Below are 16,320 nucleotides of genomic sequence, written 5' to 3' on the forward strand. Positions count from 1 at the left end.
AGTTAAGCTAGGGATATTATATTAATTGATTTACAATTATAATCCCATATTATACCTATATCCATTATAATAATCACCAGTTTAAACTGATATATATGATGGTAGTGGCGCAGAGATCCACGAACGGCACAAAGAGGGGAGTAGCAATCACACGAGAAATGATAAAAAGGGAGTAGCAGATATGAAAAGGTAAGTAAAAATGAAGAAGAAATATGAGTAATGGCAAAGAGCAGTTACGAAAATGAAAAAGTAACCGAAAGGAGAGAGGAAGAAGCGCGAAAAAGCCAGGAGTATAATTGACCTTTTTCTGTACTTTCAACTCACTTATAAAGAGCATTTAATGCTCTTGGCATGGAAACTGGAAGGCACGGGAATCGAAACAATTCCTCCAAGCAACGGCAAGGAGCAGCTCACGTGCACGAAGAAGGTGCTAGAAGCATTCTCTAGGTAGACAAGGTTGTGATTAGAGTCGAGCAACTACGCAAGAAGACAACGAGTCAGGATTTATGTGCCAACCGTGATTCTTGCGACTCGCCGCATTAAGCGTGTGTTTGGTTAGTGGGTTTGTCTACCCAAGACATAGACACGGAAGCACACGTTCTTCGTTTGATTAATTAGACACAAAATTTTAATAGACACGGCAAGACACAAAGGCACACAAAAACACAAAATTTGTGTATAGGAGGAAGAGGTGGAACACTAAACTTGAGACATAGACACACTACTTTTAACATTTAAGTTTCATAATTACCCTTCAAATTCTTCTCCTTCCTCAGTTTCCTTTCATCCATTTTCCCTTCCACTTCCAAAATACAGACCACCACCATCTTTTCTTCTTGTCACTCCGACCACCACTACCTCTTCTCTCGTCGTACCACTAGGTTGCCGCCGCGTCTCTTCCTCCTTTCCTTCCATCCAAATCACTGCCGCCTCTCTTCCTCCTTTCTTTCCACTGCCTCTCTTCCACCCAAACCACCGCCTTTCCTCCCTTTCTTCCACCCAGACCACCGTTACCACCCTATCCCTTCCTCCCTTTTCTCCTCCCTCACTTTTTTTTTCTTCACGGTTGTTTCTTTGCCGCCGTCACCTTTTGCGATTGTTGTCTCTGCTTCACTTCTCGTCGATGATCCAGATCTGCGCACTGTTCTCTCGTCTTTCACCATCTTTTCAGATCGTTCTCCGTTCTTCCGCGCACTGTGTTTCTAGATCCATACTTTGTTACCATGTTCTAGATCTGTTCTCCTTTCTGGCACTATTTTTTTCGTATAATTTAATTTTTTATTTATTTAAATTTTTGTTAAATTTTGTTAAAATAATTTTGTATTAATTTTGTTAGATTGATTTTTTTGTTGATATTTGTTGTATTAAATTTGTTATTTATTTTTAGATTGTTATTGGTAATTATTTTTTGTTGAGATGGTGGCTGATTGTTAATGGTTTGGTTGAGATAGTGGTTGTATTTGTATACCAAACAAGTTTAAAAAATTTGTGTCATATTGTATCTGTGTCTTCAATGTCTATGTCTCTATGTCTATGTATTATAGGATACACTAAACAAACGCAGCATAAGGGCACTGTTATGATCCAACCCAATAAAGGCCGGAGTTGCATTCGGCAGACTACCGACATGTTGGGTCTCCAATCTGTACGGGCTAAAGTAACCCACACACACTACCTCCTGAAAAAAATTTGGATAGCTCGCGGAAGTTTCAGGTGAATGGGCCTAAGTAAAAGACCTGGACGCTTGCATGTTTCTTCTTAAGACCTAACCATCGCTACATGCTTCTGTTAAGGTTTGGTTTCCTTGCTTTCTTGTTTTATGATTTTCTTAGGTTAGTTACTTAATTTCGAGGGTTTGTTTTGTGCTAAACTGATTCATGAAATTTATGGTGTATTGATAAAGTGATGATGTCTAATACTCAAATTGTTGACCAATTTCATGATTTTGGCGAGGCTCGTAGATTCAACAGCTTGATGTAGAATATTGATTAATGAGTTAACACTGGATAATGGACCTTAATATAATAAGAATAGTTGTGGTATTTTAGGTCTATAGGTCGTCTTTGTTATTTAGAATTGCTATGATAATTAAATATGTCATATAGAGAAAAAGGCCTCTATTGGTACTTGATACTCTGGCAGCATTATAAGGCTATGGTGGACTTTTGTGTGTTTATTACTTGTTCCTTTTATGCCGAGGTAACAATAATCAATTGAATTAATATTGTTCTATTAGTGAAAATTCAATTTGCTAGTAAATACTTCTTATCAAATGAATATTCAACTCCTACATCTGTGCTCACTATAGAATTAAATGTTTGATGTTGGTTTTTTATATTCTTGTTGCTTCCTCATCATGCATCATAGTTCCCATGAATTTTTTTTATCTGATTTTATTTTATATTTTCTATTATGTTCTAGCAGGTTAAATGATTTTTCTGTAAAATCACTGATTCTTGATTTTTAAATTTTTAGGTAAATACACTTCTTGCTTTGTTTTACCTTACTGTTTGGATCTTGTGAATTTTAACTATTTTTTGCTTTAGGAGTTTGAATCATTGGATAAAGTATCTTTGCTGAGATTAAAAAAAAATTTAAAAGCATGATTGTGTTGCATATGCATAAATGTCATATTTGATATTTTATTTTGATATTGTTAATTGATAATTCACCTTGAAAAGTAATAGAAGAAAATTTTCGACCTAATTAACAAAGCGTTAACAAATGACTACACAAAGATGCAAAGCTAGTTGAATATTTAATTGAGCTTGTCACTACTTGAAAGTGTGACGAGGGCACATTCAAATCTGGTTATGAAAAACATTTGAAAAAAATGATTCATAAAAAATGAGATGTTCAATTGAGATGGTGCTCTAACTTCAACCGGAACAGTTATGGTCATTTTTTGAAGAAATTGATTTAAATCTCATAAAAACAAAAAAATACTAAGGATCTATTTTTTTTTCAAAACTGACAATAGTTCTTCCGTTGAAGTTAGAACACAATGTCAATTGAATATGTCATTTTTTCACGAAGATTTTTTCTAAATGTTTTCCATAATTATATTTGAATGTGCTATTGTTACAATTTCAAAAATTAGTTACAAGCTCAACCAAACATTCAATTAGTTTTGCATCTTTGTGTGGCGTCCGTTGACCTTTAGTTTTCTTTGAATTAGATAGAAAAGTTTCTTCCATTGCTTGCCACCACTTGGAGGTGTGACAATGGTACGTTTAAATCCGGTTATGAAAAAATATTTAAAAAAATGATTCATGAAAAAATGACACGTTCAATTGAGATAGTGTTCCAATTTCAACCGGGAGAGCTATGGTCATTTTTTGAAGAAATTGATTTAAATCTTACTATTTTTTATGGGCAAGTTACTTAAAATGATTGGAAACTAAATTTACCAGATTACAAATTTTTAAATCTAAATACTTGTTTACAACTTTTCTTTATCTATATAAACCGCCTATAAGGTGTGGCAATTTTTAAGCTAAACGTAATCTGCTATAGGCATCTGCGGTTTACGTAAAGTAGTGAGTTGGGTAGAAATCGCTAGAGAGTGTAACGGTTTCTGAAAGAAATAACACTCTAAATAAACTGCTGCTGGCTATAGCAATTTATGTAAAAATATTGCATAACTCAATCCGTGGCACACTATAGCGGTTTATTTATAGATGAATTCTCTATATATATCTGTATCAACATTTTTTGGCAAAATTAAAAATAGTTATAATATAAGTAATATTTGACAACTCAAATATTTATCAACAAGAAAAAAATTATCATTAAACTAAGAATCAAATGTGGTGTTATGTGATAGTGCATTATTTTACTTTCTTTTGATTTATTTATGGTTAATTATAAGGTGCTCATGAATCGATGTCTAATTTTCGTCTAACTTATTTTTTATAGCAAAGTTTTAATTCTAAAAATTATTTATTTTTATACTTTTTAATATTTATTTTTTACTTTTTTAGCAAATTAGACACCATTTTTTAAGCGCAATAGGTCAATAATAATCAATTTTATTTACTTAAAAAATAGAGAGTATAATATTCTTTTATTTTAGACAATAATAAAAATATAATATTTAACCGTTTGTTTTAAAAAAATATTAATTCATTTTTGAAAATCGTCTTTAAAAATAGGTTAGTTTAAAATTTTAAAATTTAATTTATCTAAATAATTTATTCTTACAAAAATTATTGTGCTAAAATTTAAAAATTTTACTTTTTTTGAAGCAATAATAAATATATATAAAAAAATATATTTAAAATTACTTTTTAAAAAAGTAAAAATTAATTTTATTATCTTTTGAAAGTGTTTAAAATTTAACTTTTACGTTCTATGAATATAAAAGAAATTTCTAATGATAATCAACGGTACATAATCGTGTAAAAAATTAGATAAATTTAATTGAATAATAGTAAAAATGTTAAATTTTATATTTATTAAAAAGTATGTAAGATGCAACCTGACTATTGCATCAAGCTTCAAACATTGGAGGTTCAAACAATGGAAATAAAATCAAATAAAAAAGGACAATCATACAATAGCTTATTGTATAACGATGCTGCCTTTGACTTCTACAGTTGACTTTTTATATGTCCTTGACTTCTATACCAAAATGAAATCCAGTCATTAATGAAGGTAAGTTGGTTATATATTAAAATAGTTAATACGAAGTTGAATTTGATTAAATTTCATTGAATATGGTGGAAGTCATGACATTATATTCTAAGGAGCAAAAATAGGTAGAGTTTAATTGAATATATTTGTGATCAAAACTTTGAGGCATTCAAAATGTGAGACTTTATTGTTAAATAGAATTAAAACCTGTTCTTGACAATTTTAGTCCAGGCAATAAAATGGGAGGGGGGGGGGTTGGTTCAGCTAATCCGCTATCATACTAGAAGATTTTTATTTATTTATGAATTTTTTTTTTTATTTGTGGAGGTTTATAACTCCCACCAAATGGTTTGTAGAGGTATTTAAAATTTCTCAAAATTTGAAGTGCCACGAAGTCTTTTGTGGAATTTTTTAAAATCCACCGCAATCTATTCAGTGGAGATTTTGTGTATGTTTAGTAGGGGTTTAATATTGGACTTTTGTGACGATTTTAAATCACTTTTGTGGCAGTTTAAATTCCCACAAATTGATTTTTTAATTTAACAAAAATTAACTATTTTGTGAGATTTTCAAACTTCCACAAATTCTATAATAATTATTTATTTTTAATTTCACATCATTCATTAATCTCATCTCATTTACATACTCTCAAATTAGAAATTTATTTTTAATATAAAAAACTAAATATTTTATAACATAATTCCTCAATATAAGTGATGAGCAGATAATTTATACGCTTTTTGGCATTGTTTTTACATAATTTTTAGTATGATTTAGTTAGTTTTTAGTATATTTTTATTAGTTTTTATGCAAAATTCACTTTTCTTGACTTTACTATGATTTTGTGTGTTTTTCTGTGATTTCAGTTATTTTCTGGCTGAAATTGAGGGACCTGAGCAAAAATCTTATTCAGAAGCTGAAGAAGGACTGCTGATGCTGTTGGATTCTGACCTCCCTGCACTCGAAATGAATTATTTGGAGCTAGAAAAACCCAAATGGTGCGATCTCAATTGCGTTGGAAAGTAAACATTCAGGACTTTCCAGCATTATATAATAGTCCATACTTTGCCCGAGTTTAGACGACATAAACTGGCGCTCAACGCTAGCTTTCTGCCCTATTCTGGCGTTAAACGCCAGAAACAAGTTGCAAGCTAGAGTCAAATGGCAGAAACAAGTTACAAACTGGCGTTTAACTCTAAAGAAGGCCTCTACATGTGAAAACTTCAATACTCAGCCCAAGCACACACCAAATGGGCTTGGAAGTGGATTTCTGCATCATTTACTTGTTTCTGTAACCATAGTAATTAGTTTAGCATAAATAGAACTTTTTACTATTGTATTAGAAAATCTTGGATACTGGGGACTTTTGGATTATCTTTGGACCATTGTTCACGTTTTGGGAGGCTGGCCATTCGGCCATGCCTACCCCATTTTCACTTATGTATTTTCAATGGTGGAGTTTCTACACACCATAGATTAAGGTGTGGAGCTCTGCTGTCCCTCGAGTATTAATGCAAAGTACTATTGTTCTTCTATTCAATTCAAGCTTATTCTTATTCTAAGATGTTCACTCGCACTTCAACCTGATGAATGGGATGATCCGTGACACTCATCACCATTCTCACTTATGAACGCGTGCCTGACAAACACTTCCGTTCTACCTGCAAAAGCTAGAGTGTGTATCTCTTGGGTTTCTAATCAATGATTCACATCGACTCCCCACTGACAATGGGGCTTCTGAATCTGAGATTAGAACCTTCATGGTATAGGCTAGAATCAATTGGCAGTATTCCTGAGATCTGGGAAGGGATGACTGTGACGAGTTTCAAACTTGCGACTGTAGGGCGTAGTGACAGACGCAAAAGGATAGTAAATCCTATTCCTACACGATCAAGAACTAACAGCTGATTAGCCATACAATATCTGTGCATGGTATTTTTCATCCGAGACGAGAAATCCGACAGTTGATTAGCCGTACAGGAATCGTAAAGGATCATTTTCACCGAGAGGATGGGAAGTAGCCATTGACAACGGTGACACCCAACATATAGCTTACCATAAAAAGGAGTATGAAGGATTGGATGAAGGCAGTAGGAAAGCAGAGATTCAGAAGGAATAACGCATCTCTATACGCTTATCTGAAATTCCCACCAATGAATTACATAAGTATCCCTATCTTTATTTTATGCTTATTTATCTTTTAATTATCAAAACTCTATAACCATTTGAATCCGCCTGACTGAGATTTACAAGATGACCATAGCTTGCTTCAAGCCGACAATCTCTGTGGGATCGACCCTTACTCACGTAAGATTTATTACTTGGACGACCCAGTGCACTTGCTGGTTAGTTGTGCGAAGTTGTGAAAGAGAGTTGAGATCACAATTTTGTGCACCAATAGATCCAAACATAATTGCATATGGTATTTTTCTACATAACTATTACTTTTTTTTAAAATAAAATAAAACAACAACTTCAATATTAAAATCTAATTACATAAAAGTCTCTAGTAATCACTAAAACAATACACTTCTTATTATATCAAATACAAATGCTTAAATATCATTAATATTAAGTTATCCTTGTAATGTAGTGACATCTATCAGAGAGTCAATTACCAATTGCTCTACAAGTAGTTATGATACTAAACTAAACCAAATGTATTATTGTCAATGGTGGCACTAACAAGAAAAATCACTTTCAGCGGTCATTTATTTTGCTTTTAGCGGCAATAAAAATAGCCGCTAATACATTTACCGATAATTAGACATTAGTCATCTTATGCTTTGTCGCTAAAAGGTTTTAGCGGCAATTATAACATTTGCCGGTAAAGACCTTTTTAATGGCCGCAAAAAGTATATAACTTTTAGCGGCCATTTTTTTGGCAATTTAAATGGCCACCAAAAATAATTTAAAATTGTAATTTTATTCATTTTTAGTGGCCATTACTATTTTTGCCAAAACCCATTTTACCGGCAATTTAGATGGCCACTAAAAATAATTCTAAAATTGTAATGTTATTCACTTTTAGTTGCCATTACTATTGCCCATAAAATCTTAAGACTTTTTTAAGTTATATTATACTTATTTTTTTAGAAGCAACAAACTATCTTTTTTCTAGAATTTCAATTATTTTTACCAACAATTATTATTATTATTATTATTATTATTATTATTATTATTATTATGCATAATATAAAAATGCTGAAATTAATTACTACAAAATGAAATATTTCAATTAACTCAAAATATTGATACACAAATTTCTCTTGAAAAGTAATAAATCATGTTACAAATCTAAACAACAAAAAATGCTACAACCTTATAACTATATTACATCAATGTAGTAATACAAGTGTTAGCAATGATCTAAAGTTGCACCTTGAAAAGTAACCTAACTTTCATTTTTAGCAATTGATCTAAGAATTTAAAAGTAGACTAACTTTCATTTTTAGCCTAGATTTGTTACTGCTATGATTAGAAGCTAGTGTCTTTCCCATTCCTGTAACAACATCAAATATTGTTGGAATATTAGTTATCATAGTAAATAGTCTCTTCCTGCATGAAAAATGAGAGCTGGATATTACTTAAATATGACCAAAAGGACAGCATCGCAAATCAATTACAAACTTGAGAGGGTACATGAAAACAAACTAAAGCATATTAGAAAACTTGGGAAAATCAGCATCATGCAAATAGTATCAGGACTCATGACATAAAAAAACATTGAATAAAATTAGAAAGTACATGTTTTGTTTGCTACAAGAAAAGGAATGAATCTGATTAGTGATTAATTAACCTTAAAAATTTGAACTCTCTGACGCTCAATTATAGAGTTAAAATGAAAAGGTTATGCTAATGAAATTATGAAACGGAAAGTAGCTCAACTCAGTATGATACCAACAATAATGGACAAAGTAATGAATTCATATTCTAATTAAACATCTAGTTACTGGTTACTAGTTGCAGCCATCAACATGGTCAACTGTACAAAAGTTAACTAAAGTGCATCAGGTGCTATGGTTTTTTTAAGTTGCACTGCCTATTTCTGCTGTCTTTTATTATATAGACATGTGCCTCCTTTATGTCTAATTATTTTTTTCTTACAATTTGATTTTTGTTTACTCATTCCAAGAGCAAATAAAGCCAACTCTATAAATCTATTTACTTATATAAGAAAACGGTTATACGTTTGTAAGGTAATTATTTACAATGATTATGAGAAATAATAAAAAACATTTGAGGGAATTTGAATTAATTAAATTAATTAATGTGGTGAAGCTAATGTGTGTATACCTATAACTTTGAAGCATGGGAAGCTGGCTGAGATTATAAACATTATTTCTCTCTCCATTTTCTATTAGAAGCCTATGATGACCAGCCATTACTACTATCATATATATACACACACATAATCAAATTCATTAGGTTTGCAATTAAGCACAAATGTAACCCTAATTACTCATTGATAATGTTGCAAAGAGTAATTAAAAAAATTAAACTAAACATTTTATATATATGTACCTTGATGATTTGTGTCCTCTACCTTCTTGCTCCTGTACATCTGAAAAAAAAAACAGAAATAGATAGATGAAAATAAAAGAAATTAACCAAATTAAAAGATTCAAATTCAGGTTGTGATAACAATTATGTAACTTCATATATATACCTGTAAATTACTCTTGACATGAGCAATACTTAAACCTTTGATACTCATCAATTGAAGAACCAATTTTAGTGTTGCTCCTATATATATACACATCCCAAATAAGCAAACATTATTTAAAAAAAAGAAGCAAATATATGTAATAATAACAGACAAATTAACTAAACTATGGAGTTAATTAATCATTACTCGAGCAAGATTAAATCAAATTGGAAAAGAAAATAGATCTATGTTAATGGAATAAAGTAACTTGCTCTCTTGTCTTCCAAGTCTTTGAACAACATGAACAAATCGAAGATGAAGATTAAGTGTCCAATGCATGAAAGTAAGCATTAGAGAAGGCACAGGTAATACATTTGACCCAAGCATATGCTAACTTGTTTCTCCCAAATATCTCTATTCCTTTCTCTAGCAGTCCTTTTTCAAGAGCTTTCCAAGGCACTTTCACTTTGGCTATATTTTATTTGCCTTTTAGTAGAAGACTTCTTCCTTGATAAAGAACTACCTGAACATTTCTCTTCAACATCAGCCTGGGCAGAAGAGGTAGCATTGAAAAACCTTCCTGATTTAAGTACCTAAAATAATTCAAGCATCTTAAATAAATTGTTTCAGAAAATTCTTCAGATAAATCAAAAGCAGAGACTGTGTACCGATTTAAAACAATTCAACCCACATGGTTCATTTTCAGTATCAAGAGGGTTCCAGAGGTTGCTTCGCAGCCAATTAAATTTATTGAGTCAAGAAATATGCAGAAAAATTCATGAAGATAATAATCTATCAATAAAACTTACGGGAAAGACAAGATCCTAGGAAAATCCATGTAATTGGCAATCGAAAACCTAAAAAGGTGAAATTGACATTAGGGCTGCTAGCGAGATATAAAGAGCAAAAGAAAATGAAGGCTATTCAGTACCCCCTATGGGGTAAAAGGCTTACAAGACAGTGTTGACAAAAAAGATTATCAAAGGAGTCAAGAGCTGCTTCAAGATCCTTTTCCAGACAAGACTTTTCACTTTGAGAAATATCTTCGGTATCTCCATTATTGGAATCCCTAGCATCATTGACTTCGTTACAAAGAGTTTCATATCTAACATATATAAGAAGTTTGATAGTGATTCATATCTCTGTAAAGCCAGCACAAAGGAAATGGGAAACGGCTGGACAAATGCTTACACAACGACCAGTTTTCATAAGAATAATCTAGATGGAGATGAAGTGTAAATACAATAGGGACAATACCAATGAATGACAAAAATAAACCTTAGTTTTACTAGTATTTCTAGAAAAGCATTGAGCCAACGAGTCCAGAATAGTATCAGATAAACCCAATTCTCTAACGGTCATGCTGTCAAATCAAACCGCATAATATGAAATCCACAAAACTATTTCTCATGCACAAAAGAAAAATGAAAGGGTGAAGAAAATAGAAACTCATAACAGATGTGTTGCACGGAAATGATAACTTTGAAAAAAGAGCACAAAGTCACTTCGAATTTTAGGCCATTTGATGTCATCAACATTAAGATAGAATATTCCAAAGATGAGGGATGCTATTGAATTTTCTGTTTATAGTCAGAGAGATCAAGCCATGGTTACAGTATATCAGACTATCAGAATTTCAAGCACATTAAAGCATCATTCCAAATGCTTGTTACCTATCCAAATCAAACAGGAACCAGTGCAGAACTAACAACACTAATTTGCATACCAACATTACAATACATTGAAATAGAAATCAGTCAAAACTCAAAGTAGAACTAGAAACTAAATAAATAGACCTTTATAATAGCAGAGTACATTTTTAAATATCCAAAAGATCTTCAAAAAAAATTTTGAACTGAGATCAAGAATGAATTGACATAATAGAGAGTTTCAAACCATATAATAAAAGAGAATTGACATAATCAAACAGAAATTAGACTTACAAGTAACCAAAAATGTAATTAATCAAGTAGGGCTGGTGAAACAAACATTAATCGAAGAAAGGTGAGTCTTGAAACCAATGTCATTGCCACTGCTACCGAAGGAGGAAGACGTGCGTGATGCTGCTGGTGTTGTGTTGTCAAAGCCTACTTCACATGGCGGCCATAGAGAGCAAGCTGAGCGATGGCGACAACAACACCAAAATCCTGCAGAATTTCAGAATTAACAAAAATATAAAATGAAAAAACAAAAATCTAAAAAATAAAGGGAGAAGATCTACCGGCGGTGCAACCGGTGGCGGTGCAAGCGACGGAGGTATGGTGTTGTGAAGGTGAGAGATCAGCAATGGCAGAGCAGAAAAGATAACAGATGAATGTAGCGACAAACCTCGTTTGCGAAGAAGGCGTTGCTACCAGATCTGGAGATGGATTGCTACCAGATCTGGAGATGCGTTGGTGGAAGAGGCGCCTTGGCTCGATCTGGAACTGCGGTGGCGAGGGTGGCAGCGCCGGCTATGGCGGACTTCCGCAGTGAGCTTAGAATCTCTCTAAATCTCTTTCTTTGAATCTCTTACACTACAAATTTTTTAGTAAAAAATTTGCTTTTTATATTTATTAATGGTAATAATGATAATTGTTAATATAGAATAATTTTAGTAATTTTAATAGGAATAATACTGGCTATAATACTATGGCCACTAAAACTTTTCATTAAAGAAAAGCTTTTCTTATATTTATTAGTGACAATTATGACAATTGCCATTATAATATATAGTAACAATGGCAAATATATAATTGTCGCAAAAACATAAATTAAGGAATTAGTGGCTATTATATTATTGCCACTAAAAGTTTGTCACTAAAACAAATTTTTCTTGTAGTGAACTTTGAGCAGAGACTTCATTTATTCCAACAAATACACTACAAGGAGAGTCCAACAGTGTTTTAGCACAATGTGTAAAGTAGTTTCTAACTCTTTCTGTGGCTCTTCCTTCTTGGTTTTTAGTTCATCTCTTACAGTTAACTGCAAATCCCTTGTTGCTTTACTCTGCAACATAAAAACCACTAATATTATATTTATGGTTATTTGATATAGCATTTACACCATTAGGTTCTTGTAAAAATATGGACTTTCAGGCGAGATTATTCGTATAACAATGTAGTGTAGATTTCCATAAGCAGTTCCATAAAGTATATAAAAATAAAATAATATTCAGTAACTTATTAGTATGTGGAATTTATCAAGCAAGACTTCTACTTCAGAAGAAAAACGAAAATGGGAAGCAAAGGTCATATTATCAATTCATTGTTGGGGGTTTCTTCCTTCGAAAGACGAGGATCATTCAAGATATCATGACTGCTCTTAATCTTTTGCTTCACAACTTCACCCAGCCTTAAAAGATAAAATTTTAGTTGTGATAAAATTTATGGCAGATAATTTTAGTTGTGCAACAATATTCTTCCTATAAGGTAATTTATACTCCAGTAAAAATGGACTCCAGTGATACGAGAACTGAAACACATATAAGGTAGTTGTAGCTCCATCATCCAGTCACTTTCTTTCATTCTCGACCAATAACTGTAATTTGCATGGGATATTTTAAGTGTATTCATCCAATAATAATATACAGAATGCTAAGGGAAGATGAAGAAGAAGAATTCACCAAATACATATAACAGCACCTTATGGCATGAGATCCATAAATATATCAACCAGATCATTAGAAAGAAAAAATAAAAGAGCAGGAAACTTATAAAAAAACCAACCTTATGCCAAAGATTCCGTATAAATTCCTCAAAATTTGCACGCCAAAGTATTGACACCTTGTTGGCAATACCACCTTTAATCCAAGTAAAAAAGTAAGGAAAAGAAGTATCATACTACTGATATGAGTGCAGTAAATTATGGTAACCGACTAACCTTAAATAATTAGTGATTCACACAAGATGACAATAAACTTACCACTATTATCTCCAACATTTACCATGGAGAAATCATCTGATTTTACTTCTCTATCAGCATTACCTAGTGTATATGCTGTAACAGCAAATCTGATTGCCTCCCCAGGTACAGCAGCTTCTAGAATGCGTTGTTCTATGGTCTTTGGTGCTTCAAATTTCTACAAACATGGATTGTCAAAAATCTTCTTTTCCATCTTAATAAAGTTCTTTGTTTATCAATAAAAAGAAACAACATTGAGGTAATACATATTTAAGTTACAATAGTGAACACTATGCTGTTGCAACTTCAATCAAAATGATGATATTGAATGCTGATCAAATATCCACTTTTTTTTCAATGCTCATATATTTTCCATATATATCATATTATCATTGCCGAGCTAGAACTTTTAAAGTAATAAGTAAACAAATCAAAAAAGTACTAAATAGAGGGTCATTAGTGTAATACAAAAGCCAAACATTAACTACTAAATTGAACTCATTGTCGCATTACCTTAATATTACTTTCTAAAAGATAATTTAATTATAGCATTGTAATATAATCAGCTGCAATGTGTAAAGGAGTTGTTCCACCGACAATAACATTTACTTTCGCATCCGCATGCATACAATAAAATTCAAATATTAGGATATAGAAAAAGAAAAAGAAAAAAAATTGGTAGTGATTATATAATGAGTAGTTAGTAATTTTGTAATTTGTACACAAATCCATTTGTTGTCTAATAAATGTGCTTTATCAACAAATCTTCCTTCCCATTTTTACTTCCCTGTGTCCCTGTCGATCCTTCTTGATGAAGAGCAAATAGTTATTTATGAAATTTAAATATACAAGAATCGTCAACAGTTCTCATTATCTTGATCTTCACTTGATATCTTTGTGATGATATTATTTTTATGTAGCATTACATTAAGCCAATTTACTTGATGAAGAATAGAACATGCTTTTTGTTATTTGTGACTATAATAAAAAATTAATATATAATGTAAGAGTGTCACTTCAAACCAAAAAAAAGGAAAAAAAAGCGGGTAAAAAAAGAAAGAAAAAACAAAACAATTTAACAGCACATCTTGTGACTTTTGTGCTAAAATTAGAACTCACATTCTATTCCTGAGAATTAGAAGCAGTTTCTTTCAAACACGACCTCATAATCTTTGCAAGTTTTGCACAAGCATCAAGGTAAAGCTGCATTCCCTGCACGCAAGAAACTAGAATGTCATTGATAGTTCATTCCTTGCATTTAATAATTACATTAATATAAGAGTTTCTCTCACTAGAGCCTAAACAAACAGCAATGCATCAATCCTCAGAACAGGAAACCTTGGCATTTGCTAAGTATTGTTCTTGAGAACAATAAAATAAATATGCATACCTCATTAATCATTGGGGTAGACCATTCTCCAGTAAATGTAAGTTGAGTAATTTCATAGCGAGAAGGCATGCATGTAATCATCAAGCTTCCATCTTGGGAGTTTTTCTCCTAAAAAATAGAATCAATGACAAGATTCTTATTGAGACAGAATTGCAATCATTAAAAAGAAATAAAAAAACGTGTAATTTTTGGGGGTAATCAAAACTAAGTAGAAGATTGTAGAAGATCAAGTTTGATAGTAAATCAAAATTTCATTTTTGACTAACCTAATCCTTCTAAGGCATTTGACATATTTTGGACTCTAGTAGTGAAATTCAAACCTTGGTTCTGAAAGAACAATTAACATAACTTAATTTTTATATTGCTTTTAGGTAACTTATATTTAGAAAATTATCATCCTTAATTTCTAACCATTGAATGGATCATCTCTTATCAAGTAAAAAGAAATACATTATGAAATGAAAGCTTACCACCGCCAGATTCTAGCACCAATGCAAAAACATCCACAATTGTCTTGGGAAAAAACCTAAGCATCATGTGATAATCATCTTCATTCAGCAAAGAAGGTGCAATTTATGTGATCATAGACGTAGCCAATTTGAGATTTAACAAACACCTCATGCAACATAGCTATTTTTAAATGAAATCAATTTATCAGGATTTTAAATATATACATTAATATCAAAATAAAAGAGTGTCACGAAATCAAAGTTAAAAAATTAGCAAATTAATTTATCAGGATTTCAAGTAAGAGAATAAACAATTCATCAAACACTTGGAGTGCTTGAGAATTTGAAACAATATTATCCATTAAGAGATAATAAAACTCATCGAATATTATATCACATAACAAAACATTCAGAATCTGCGAATGAAAAACAAAAAAACAAGGAAAAAGAGAAGGAGAACCATAAATTGAGAATGAGTATAAAGAAGAGCGTACAGAAGGGATAGAATACCGATGGAGAACACAAGCGTCATTGGCGGGGAGAGTTGACCGAAGAGGCACTTTCTCTTGATCTCAAATACTTGGGTGTTGCAATTAGGTCTAGAAACGCGTTGATGAAGGAGGCACCTTATTAGCTCGATCTCAGTAGCTTTATGGTAGAAGTAGAAAAGAGATGAACTCTAACGGCAACGATGGCAAAAATGGCGGCGGAGGCGGCGACAGAGATGGCGGTGGAGATGTCTATCGCGAGCTTAGGGTTTCGGTTCCTTCTCACCCTTTGGTTCCCTCTCTTCGAGTGACAATTGGATTTTGAAAGAGTTTTAGTTATGTGGTAATCAACAGTGGAGTTTATTGTTGGGGTTTATCAAAATGTCACATATAAAATATATTTGGGGAGGTTTTTAAAAACCCCCCTTAAAAAATACCCACAAATATATAAAAATTTTGTAGTGTCATGTATTATTAGCATTACCATCATTACCATATCAATTTGCTTTTTTATTTCATTGAATAATATGTCTAGGAGTTGCTAAAAGATGGAAAAGTTGTAGCTATAAGAGTTTTATTAGATGAATTAAAAGAAGGGATAAAGGTTCTTGATAGAGATTAATGTGATCTTAAAAACAAAGATTGCAAAGTTGGTTGAGTTATATTATTGTTGTGTCAACGAAAGTCAGAGGATATTAGTCTACAAAATACCGTGGAGTGTGTAGTTAGAAGATTAATTTTATGCCTAGAAATATTATTACTAGGAATATAATTTCTTGAAATGGTATTACCAAATATATATTATTACTATGTTTGATTTGTAAAGAA

At 31.9% G+C, this 16,320-nt stretch overlaps 1 protein-coding gene and 2 long non-coding RNA genes across 3 annotated transcripts; 1 reads left to right on the top strand and 2 right to left on the bottom strand.

The window, feature by feature from the left end:
• The first annotated feature begins 471 nt into the window (after window positions 1-471).
• LOC140174487 (uncharacterized) lies at window positions 472-6,175 on the top strand. The gene is made up of 2 exons (XR_011864009.1): window positions 472-1,793; window positions 5,502-6,175. It is a non-coding gene; the product is annotated as an uncharacterized lncRNA (long non-coding RNA).
• A 1,674-nt stretch (window positions 6,176-7,849) lies between these two features.
• Window positions 7,850-12,280, bottom strand: LOC112701458 (uncharacterized). Its single transcript, XM_025752208.2, has 8 exons — window positions 12,242-12,280; window positions 11,505-11,736; window positions 11,273-11,430; window positions 9,807-9,876; window positions 9,305-9,381; window positions 9,160-9,199; window positions 8,932-9,025; window positions 7,850-8,137 (listed from the first exon to the last, which is right to left on the bottom strand). The coding sequence occupies exons 1-8, from the start codon at window positions 12,278-12,280 to the stop codon at window positions 8,113-8,115; spliced, it is 735 nt and encodes a 244-aa protein (XP_025607993.1). The 3' UTR covers window positions 7,850-8,112.
• A 379-nt stretch (window positions 12,281-12,659) lies between these two features.
• Window positions 12,660-15,880, bottom strand: LOC112703050 (uncharacterized). Its single transcript, XR_011864008.1, has 7 exons — window positions 15,499-15,880; window positions 15,026-15,081; window positions 14,556-14,663; window positions 14,285-14,377; window positions 13,250-13,343; window positions 12,991-13,064; window positions 12,660-12,802 (listed from the first exon to the last, which is right to left on the bottom strand). It is a non-coding gene; the product is annotated as an uncharacterized lncRNA (long non-coding RNA).
• Window positions 15,881-16,320: the final 440 nt, after the last annotated feature.

This window comes from Arachis hypogaea, chromosome 7 (genome assembly GCF_003086295.3).
Source record: "Arachis hypogaea cultivar Tifrunner chromosome 7, arahy.Tifrunner.gnm2.J5K5, whole genome shotgun sequence".
NCBI classification, from domain to species: domain Eukaryota; kingdom Viridiplantae; phylum Streptophyta; class Magnoliopsida; order Fabales; family Fabaceae; genus Arachis; species Arachis hypogaea.